Consider the following 10,476-nt stretch of genomic DNA (forward strand, 5'->3'; position numbering starts at 1 on the left):
CATATTTATCTACCTTTTTAACCTTCTCTGGACTTCCACAAATAATTCAAGACCAAAATTAGCCAAATCGGTCCAGCCGTTCTCGAGTTTTAGCGAGACTAACGAACAGCAATTCATTTTTATATATATAGATAGGTACAGAAAAATATAATAATAGCGGATAATAGAAAAATTACAAAGACGCTGCTTATTATGTGATTCAAAAATCTGCTAGCAGACCCAGGGGGGGGGGAGCATGCGAATAACAATCCAAGGAAACTCTATGAATAATGTGGTTGTATATTTCGACTTTGATTTAAATTTTTTCGTGCATATTTTGCGTTTAATTAAAAATAAATTTATAATCATTTATGTATGAGAACTTGAGATTGATTAATTAGGTCAAGAAAAATATATGATGTAATTTGTGCAAATAAAATGAAAATTAAAACATATTTTATAAAATTAATTTATTTTATATTAACATAACAAAACTCATATCTTTAGCTAATACTAGAAGGCCATTCTCGACAGCAATTTATTTTTTTATCACTGAGACCCTCACATAGTTTGTATATTTAGGCTTAATTAATTCCTTGTAAAACCAAGGAGTAACAATACTATTTACAATGTTCCGAAGCGCTGTAATCAGAGACTTCGAATAATCAGTCTAGTAACATAACCGTCACAATAATTTAGAAAATACTGCTATGTATTAATATATTTCACACTGAAGAAGTCTCTATACGAAAACAGTGCCAATCTGAACCTGAGATTTCGGTTTTGTGAACAGATTTGTAGCGGTTTTGAAGATACTGAGCAACGGCCTGAATGAGGAGGTCTCAGTTTGGTAGTACGTTTCTGGCTGCTGGTATTGATACTGGTATTGGTTGTTGTACTGATTGTAAAATTGGTTCCTGTATTGATAGTTGTAGGTTTGAGTCTCGCCCGTGCTGTCGGGGATGGCATTAGAGATGTAGCTGTTCGAGTTTTCTTGGTATGATGACGAGGTGAAACTGGCAACTGTGGAAGAAACAAGAAATCAAAATTGATATACGCATAATAATATAAAATTTGGGATAAGAATCGAATAAATACTCATATAGTATTTTTAATAAGCATTCATTTAAAGGATTGTTTTTATTTTATATGTACGTACCACAAAGTCCCGAATATTTTCGTGATTCCGTAAGACCAAAGGTACTGCACGCGGGATAGCCTTTTTCGTAAGGATTGGATCCTATGACGTTACCGCCGGGGCCGTAATTACACACATACAGTTTCGTGTAGCCCTTGGACGGATCGTAGTAGAAAGTGTAGCCACAACCCACATGTGAGGTCTCGCCCCAAACCAACTGAAACGAAAATAGAAAATTAAATTTTTAATCCTGAGATAATTTAGTTCAATTCAATTCCATTTTAATTAAATTGTGTGTGTTTTAATATATATAGAAATTTAAATTTCTGTGTTTTGTTACTAAAAATACTTTAAATTTTAAGAAATAATTATTTTTCGTGATTTCTTACCTGTGAATAGTGTCCAGTGCCATGACCTCCCGTGATAGGCTTGAAGCCGTATTTACCGACTTCATCGAACCAAGCATTGATTTGCTTCTGGAAGTCAGGCGCAGAGTCGGATGGTTCAGTTGGTGGACGAGTTGTCCAAGTGGCTGCGAGGTTCTGTCCAACAGGGAATCTGCCCAAATCACGTTGGGCAGCGCGGTCGTGAGCGGGTATACATTGATCGGACCAGCGTTGAGCAGTAGCTGCCAATTCATCGTCCCAAATCTAAAACAAAAGAAATTTAATTTAGCAAATGTAATTACTCCGAAAATATTTGTTCATTTATATCTTTTTTTGGCAGGTAGATAGATGACCAAGCGCCTCAAAGTTTTTTTTTAAACCACAACTGTGACTATGTCGTCGATACAACTATGTTACTAGGATTTTTTTGGTTCTCTACACCGGAAGCATAGTGGTATTTAGTGAGACTCAAAACGTAAGCTTTCCATACAAGAAGCAGGTATTGATCATTTGGCAACCGATAAAATATAATATAATATTCTATCTTGGATTGCAAATCGAAATGAAAATTTATTTATAGTGCAATCAAACGGTATTATTGTATAATTTATATATTTATTGTCCGAAATACTACAGTCTAACACTATTCGATTTAGCAATTTGTTCAGGTAAGAAGTAGTAATATGTACGAACACAATAATGATTCAAATAATATTAAAAAGGTATTCTCAAAATTATTAATTTGCCGACTTGCGAGCTCACACTTGAAGGTACACAGGCCAGGCTGTTAGCTTATCAATATCAACGCCTATAAAGAATTAAGATAGCATACCATTTCCATCATGTTAGCTGCTGGGGGCTGTTTGGTAATTTGTCCGAGAGCAACAGTCTGTCTGAGACGGTTGTGTGCGTCCACAATGGCCTGTTTCTCGTAAGCAGTCAAACCTCCAGATTCTGGAAACAAAGTGTGGCGATGAGCAATGGTAAACTTTAATATTGAAAAAAAAACAGTCCCTTATTACATTATTACCGTTTATGATAAACGAATACGACAGTATTAGCTAAATTAAGTGTCAAGGTTAAAATAGCAATTCGTTTGATTTCGTAATCTATCGGATTTATAAGATTTATTAGACCGGTGCGTGCTAATACAGGTGTCTGTGTCAATAAAATTTTACTACCTCGGTCCATACGAGTATGCTAAATAGATACATCATCAGATGGAACTAGTTGGCGAAAGCTAGACTGGCTGGCGACATTACAACAGATTAATTTTAAACTTATGGTCACCATTACCACTTTTTTTTTAAATTGTTATGTTAATTTCGGAAAACTTTTAAGGTAATCGATGAAGTGGAATTGACATCTTGAGTTTAAAACTAGATTTTTATGTGTATTCACGATGACTTCATGAGGCACTTAAACGGCTTATTTATGAATGAATATATTAAAATTAATGAATTGCCTGATATGAATAAAATTGAAAATGTCCATTAAACAGTGACTCGTTGTATGGTGTCCTTAAATATTGGATAATATAAGGGATTATTACATGATAAAATACTTTTTTTTGTAGGCAGTCCGAAAGTATATGCTGACGCCCATGGCAATGCATGAGGTACAGTCGCGCTTTTGCATATATATTATGCGGTATATTATATATTTTCTGATTAGGCTTAGTTTGACGAAGACATCGTAGCGTTCTGACATAAGATCTCTCAGATCTTAGATCAGCCGTGAGATTTAACTTTAATTTTTTTTATCGATAATTAGTAAAAGGAATTAACTTACTTAATAACTGCTTTCCTGGGCCACAACCTTCTGTTGTTGCGAGAATAGCTCCCAAAACAAACAACACTAAGGGAATCATTTTAATTAAAAAGTTTATACACAACACTCTGAACTTAAGTTGGTTTTCACGTTTAAGTTGAGATTCGTAACTAGAATATAAAATGTTCTCACTCGTAATTTACGAAACGTCAAACTTCTTTTATTATTTGAATTTCCCGGGGATCCGCTGCACTATGTGCGGCGCGCTCACCAGGTTACAGCGTTCTGTGCGGCAGGCTTGCCGTGCGATCGCTTATGTACTCCACGACGGGTCACTATGGAGACGCGAAGACGCCGCACGCCTGCTGAGTCTGTGTATCGACCGCCCTCATCGCCGCACACGCATCTCATATAAATTATGACATTAATTTACAAATTGTTGTGTACTTATAATGATCGTTTATTATATTTCAGATTTTTTACAATATTATATCGCTCTACGCAAACTCGTTGGGTGATTTCCTTTAGATACGAAATCGTACGTAAAGAGCGTACAGGAATATTGTATGGAACTTTTTGTCGGAGGTAATCATTTAAAAGCCATTATGTTGCACAAGATAGTTGTCAATGAAAGCAAGTTTTTGTGATGTTTTCAAGTCGAACGTGAAATATGTTGACAGATATTGGTCGAGCCGGAAGTATTTTTCACTGAAACTGGAGATAGTTTAAACGAAGGCGAGAAAAACCCGTATCCCGTTTTTTTTTGTTTTTAAAACCTATTTTAAAAATTTTCAATTAAAGATATAGAAAGAGGTTAATTTTAGTTAAGTTTTATTGGTGAATTCACGTTCGAAGCAATCATGCGTTTTAGTTTAGCAGCCAGTCAATCTAGTGTCATAGTGACATCTTATGAATATACTAAATGATGAGTGGCTCTAATATGATACGAGAAGCAAAATTAACAAATCATATTCATTAAAATCATTGATCATATTGTATAATAATTTAATTAATGCTAATTCATACGAGAATAATTTTATAGTCTTTACTTTCTGTTCGTTTTAATTATTGATTACAAATTATTAAATTAATTTTAGTCTGTATTATTATCGACAGCATCTGCAGATTGTAATTTATTGACAATTCCTAGCGTTTTTATTATTGATGGCTGTGACATCTATTCAGTTGTTTGTTATTATTAACTTCACGTTTTTCTTGCCGTTAATTAAATATATCAGAGTTTGATTGAATCAAAAACTATCGTTCTGTTGGATTGTAGATCTAAATCGTAATCTAAAATCTACAGAGAATTTTCGTTTCCTCGGTTTGTTGGGCAAAAAATGTATAGGTGACAACTAGTCTGTTACCATCCAATCCGGTTTACCACCTGAGGTGATTTCTGCTTATTCTCTACTTTGCATATTAATGACTATAATGGTTTTGTAGATTTTTTTTGTTTTACGTATTACTTGTGATACCAAACTTTTAATTAAAATTATCCATCTTATTTAGTCTCTACGAGTATAGCTCCTTCTTAATAACAGTGATGCAAAAAGAGAAAAAGATGGTTAGTCCATCTTCAGTTTTTAATGAAGGGAATGACACACACATATTTTTAGACATGTTTTATAACTGTAATATTTACATAAATCAATAATTTGTTTCGTAACAAAAAAGTCTAACTTGTTCGCCTCGTGTTGGTTGAATGGCAATTTCGTAGATGTAGACAAAAATTTGCAATTCTAAACGACTTCAATTGCTTAGACCTTGGCAGTGGACTTTCTTGACCTTGTGTAGACCTCCTATTAAGCAAACTTATCTTCACACTACATTTTTCGCATCTGCATATACATACTTGTGACATAAATTGTGACAAAATAGTTTTTAAATGTGTCTTTGAAATATATTTATTGTCACAGAGACATTCATGTTTTTCGAACGATTCGGAATGTTTTATTTGTTTATTTCTATAATAAAACGTATATTCTTAGTTTTTTTAGGTCTAAGTTTTATCACCTATATATTTCTGGTTTTCGACGAGGCGTATCAGAGTTACACCGACTAAAGTCTTCAGTCGCACAATAAGTTGTGACCATGCTTCGGATCTCGGATGAAATAGAACCTAACTGGAACCCATAGACAGCACAATATGAATGTCTCAAATCGGCTGCCTCACCCTTAAAAACGGTACGCATGATTAGTTCTTGACGTTCCTGCCCATGCGTGTCTGAAATACACCTCATCACCAACATGAATCAATGTGCAATTCTTTTCAAACACGACCCTTAAAAGAAAAACAAAGCGGTAATCATTAATTTAAATTTAAGCAATGACGCGAGGGGTAGGTTCTTGGAAAACTGTGAAATTTTTACTACAACTGTGATGAATATCTTAATGGAAGTTTTAGAACAATTTTTAGTTTCTAAGATTTCACTGAAAATTTATTCAACTTCTCCGAAAATCGGAGTTGTACTCACAGATTGAGACAGATTGAAACTAAGCAACTTTTAACTATTGTAAAACCTACCAATTTTGCTTGATCTTTGATAGTAATAATCTATATTCAGTGGGACTTATCTCGAAAGTCAGAGCCAGTTCATATGACCTTTAAATAAATGGCCTTATTAATATCATTAAATAAGATATGCTCCGCGGCTTCGGCTGCCTTAAATTAGTAATTCGGAAATAGTGAAACATCTTGGATTTTATTGGGATTAAAATCTGTCAGTTTCTGGTGCATAGGTTATCAATTAACTTGTAGATCTCTTAGCAAGTAAAGTTACGAAACAGCGAATACAGTATCGTATTTATTATAATATATCCGTCCTTTTTAGTGTTATTTAATATGATGATAATCTTGGAATAACTGAAGATCAAGATAAGACTGTCTACACTCTGCCTTCGCCGCGCACTCGAGTACTTCGGTCATATTGCTCGGAAAACGCCCGATATCCTAGAGACTATTCGTGACAGAGGAGATCTAGGGAAAGAGACCGCGCGGGCGCAGTCCGACAAGGTGGTTCGACCAAATCCACACCACACTTATAGAGATCCCATTCCACGAGGCCCTTCATGCGTCCAATGATCGGAGGCGCTGAAGGGACATTACAAGAAGTAAAATCCTGTCAAAATATGATGGTCACGACCCTCAGCAGTGAGGAACGCCGCGAGGAGGAGAACATGATAAAAAACAGCCATGCGTTAATCCAGACTACGAGCTGTCTTTGTTCGGAACCTCATCTAAATTTTATGTGTATTTTTTAAGTAGAGAAAAACTTTTATAAAACGAAATAGCTCCTCATACTATCCCGAGTCAGACATCAAAGCCTCAGCACCCTCTGTGTCGCAGGCTAAGCCAGCGTTCGTTCCGGCGCCGGTGCCCAGTGTCTCGGCCTGGGCGAAACCGCTGCCGTATATGAACACGGCTACAATTCCCTCCTCCGCGATCCGTCCCGCCCCCGCGACTCGTCCCGCCCCCGCGACTCGTCCCGCCCCCGCGACTCGTCCCTCTCCCGCGACTTGCCCTCCGACCGCGTCCGACAATCTCGCTTTAGCGATCGACTTCTTTCAGTCGATCAACTTTGAGCGCGTTAACGCTTTGGGCGACGCCATTCGCGCTGCCTCCACTGCACAACACTTTATCGCCGTTGTGCAAGAATACGCCGACGTATACGCGTCATTAAATACGTACGTCCTCCCCTCACTCCGCCGGTAATCAATGGCGTATATAAGTAGAGTAAAGCCCCTATCCGTAACGATAGGATTTTTTAACGCTTACGGTCTCGCAAATCAACGTGATCAGGTTTCTGACTTTTTGCGTGACCATCAAATTGATATATTTTTAGTGCAGGAGACCCTACTTAAGCCCGCGCGCCGTGACCCTAAAATCGCGAACTATAACATGGTCAGGAACGACAGGCTCTCTGCTCGTGGTGGTGGTACCGTCATTTACTATAGAAGAGCCCTGCATTGCGTCCCGCTCGATCCTCCCGCACTCGCTAATATCGAAGCATCAGTGTGCCGAATCTCACTGACGGGACACGCGCCGATCGTTATCGCGTCCGTTTATCTTCCACCGGATAAGATCGTTCTAAGCAGTGATATCGAGGCACTGCTCGGCATGGGGAGCTCTGTCATTCTGGCGGGCGACCTAAATTGTAAACACATCAGGTGGAACTCACACACCACAACTCCAAATGGCAGGCGGCTTGACGCGTTAGTCGATGATCTCGCCTTCGATATCGTCGCTCCGCTAACCCCGACTCACTACCCGCTAAATATCACACATCGCCCGGATATACTCGATATAGCGTTATTAAAAAACGTAACTCTGAGCTTACACTCGATCGAAGTAGTTTCAGAGTTAGATTCAGACCACCGTCCCGTCGTTATGAAGCTCGGTCGCGCTCCCGATTCCGTTCCCGTCACGAGGACTGTGGTGGATTGGCACACGCTGGGCATCAGCCTGGCTGAATCTGATCCACCATCGCTCCCGTTTAGCTCGGACTCTACCCCGTCTCCTCAGGATACCGCTGAAGCCATAGACATCTTAACGTCACACATCACCTCGACATTAGATAGGTCATCGAAACAAGTTGTAGCGGAGGACTTCCTTTACCGCTTCGGGTTGCCCGACGATATTAGGGAGCTCCTTAGAGCTAAGAACGCCTCGATACGCGCCTACGACAGGTATCCTACCGCGGAAAATCGTATTCGAATGCGTGTCTTACAACGCGACGTAAAGTCTCGCATCGCCGAAGTCCGAGATGCCAGATGGTCTGATTTCTTAGAAGGACTCGCGCCCTCCCAAAGGTCTTACTACCGCTTAGCTCGTACTCTCAAATCGGATACGGTAGTAACTATGCCCCCCCTCGTAGGCCCCTCAAGCCGACTCGCGGCGTTCGATGATGACGAAAAAGTAGAGCTGCTGGCCGATACATTGCAAACCCAGTGCACGCCCAGCACTCAATCCGTGGACCCTGTTCATGTAGAATTAGTAGACAGTGAGGTAGGACGCAGAGTCTCCTTGCCACCCTCGGATGCGTTACCACCCGTCACCCCGATGGAAGTTAAAGACTTGATCAAAGACCTACGTCCTCGCAAGGCTCCCGGTTCCGACGGTATATCCAACCGCGTTATTAAACTTTTACCCGTCCAACTCATCGTGATGTTGGCATCTATTTTCAATGCCGCTATGGCGAACTGTATCTTTCCCGCGGTGTGGAAAGAAGCAGACGTTATCGGCATACATAAACCCGGTAAACCAAAAAATCATCCGACGAGCTACCGCCCGATTAGCCTCCTCATGTCTCTAGGCAAACTGTATGAGCGTCTGCTCTACAAACGCCTCAGAGACTTCGTCTCATCCAAGGGCATTCTCATCGATGAACAATTCGGATTCCGTACAAATCACTCATGCGTTCAACAGGTGCACCGCCTCACGGAGCACATTCTTGTGGGGCTTAATCGACCAAAACCGTTATACACGGGAGCTCTCTTCTTCGACGTCGCAAAAGCGTTCGACAAAGTCTGGCACAACGGTTTGATTTTCAAACTATTCAACATGGGCGTGCCGGATAGTCTCGTGCTCATCTTACGGGACTTCTTGTTGAACCGCTCTTTTCGATATCGAGTCGAGGGAACCCGCTCCTCCCCACGACCTCTCACAGCAGGAGTCCCGCAAGGCTCTGTCCTCTCACCCCTCCTATTTAGCTTATTCGTTAACGATATTCCCCGGTCGCCGCCGACCCATTTAGCTTTATTCGCCGACGACACGACTGTTTACTATTCCAGTAGAAACAAGTCCCTAATCGCGAAGAAGCTTCAGAGCGCAGCCCTAGCCCTAGGACAGTGGTTCCGAAAATGGCGCATAGACATCAACCCAGCGAAAAGTACTGCGGTGCTATTTCAGAGGGGAAGCTCCACATGGATTTCCTCCCGTATTAGGAGGAGGAATCTCACACCCCCGATTACTCTCTTTAGTCAATCCATACCCTGGGCCAGGAAGGTCAAGTACCTGGGCGTTACCCTGGATGCATCGATGACATTCCGCCCGCATATAAAATCAGTCCGTGACCGTGCCGCGTTTATTCTCGGTAGACTCTACCCCATGATCTGTAAGCGGAGTAAAATGTCCCTTCGGAACAAGGTGACACTTTACAAAACTTGCATAAGGCCCGTCATGACTTACGCGAGTGTGGTGTTCGCTCACGCGGCCCGCACACACATAGACACCCTCCAATCTCTACAATCCCGCTTTTGCAGGGTAGCCGTCGGAGCTCCGTGGTTCGTGAGGAACGTTGACCTACACGATGACCTGGGCCTCGAATCTATTCAGAAATACATGAAGTCAGCGTCGGAACGGTACTTCGATAAGGCTATGCGTCATGATAATCGCCTTATCGTTGCCGCCGCTGACTACTCCCCGAATCCTGATCACGCAGGAGCCAGTCACCGTCGACGCCCTAGACACGTTCTTACGGATCCATCAGATCCAATAACCTTTGCATTAGACGCCTTCAGCTCTAACACTAGGAGCAGACTTAGGGACCTCGGTAACCGTACTCGTCGAACTCGACAAAGAGTTCGCCGTGCAACCTAACCCATGAATCAGCTCGCTGAGTTTCTCGCCGGATCTTCTCAGCGGGTCGCGATTCCGATCCGGTAGTAGATTCATTCGCGAAGCAATTGCTCTTGAGTTGTTAGGTCTCCTTCGGAGGTGCTCGGGCAGTTGTTAGCTAATCCCGCCCCTCTTGGCTGAGCCTTTGCTCGCCCACCTGTCCTGGTGAAACTGGAAAGGCCTTCGGGCCACCAGTAAAGTATCAATCATAAAAAAAAAAAAAAAAAAAAAAAAAAAACTATCCCGAGTATACTGATTTTTTTTTTTAAATAACATTAGTAACACCCACTCAGGCAGTGCTCATTCACAGCCCGCTAGAGGTAACTCTTTTGACTTGCAGCTAAACATATTATATTTATGGCACGTTACAGGAACGAAAACAAGTGTAGCTGTATGTTTAGTACAAAATGAATATCTGAAATACCATTAAAATGCATGAAATAAAAAAGCACTTCAGCGCATTGACTGTAATTTTTTAGTTTTAAAAACAATCTTACATACATGTATGCACTTATACATCCAATATACATACATACATTTATCTTCATTTACATTTATATTTTCGGTAGTGTTGCAAGCGCCGC

The 10,476-nt window shown here is 40.7% G+C and overlaps 1 protein-coding gene across 1 annotated transcript; it reads right to left on the bottom strand.

Annotated features, from left to right (window-relative positions):
- Positions 1-432: 432 nt before the first annotated feature.
- On the bottom strand, positions 433-4,387 carry LOC101746572 (venom allergen 5). The gene is made up of 5 exons (XM_004927460.4): positions 3,295-4,387; positions 2,336-2,457; positions 1,507-1,767; positions 1,139-1,334; positions 433-1,002 (listed from the first exon to the last, which is right to left on the bottom strand). The coding sequence occupies exons 1-5, from the start codon at positions 3,371-3,373 to the stop codon at positions 722-724; spliced, it is 939 nt and encodes a 312-aa protein (XP_004927517.1). The 5' UTR covers positions 3,374-4,387; the 3' UTR covers positions 433-721.
- Between the last annotated feature and the right edge of the window lie 6,089 nt (positions 4,388-10,476).

Source organism: Bombyx mori, chromosome 9, assembly GCF_030269925.1.
Source record: "Bombyx mori chromosome 9, ASM3026992v2".
Lineage (NCBI taxonomy): Eukaryota > Metazoa > Arthropoda > Insecta > Lepidoptera > Bombycidae > Bombyx > Bombyx mori.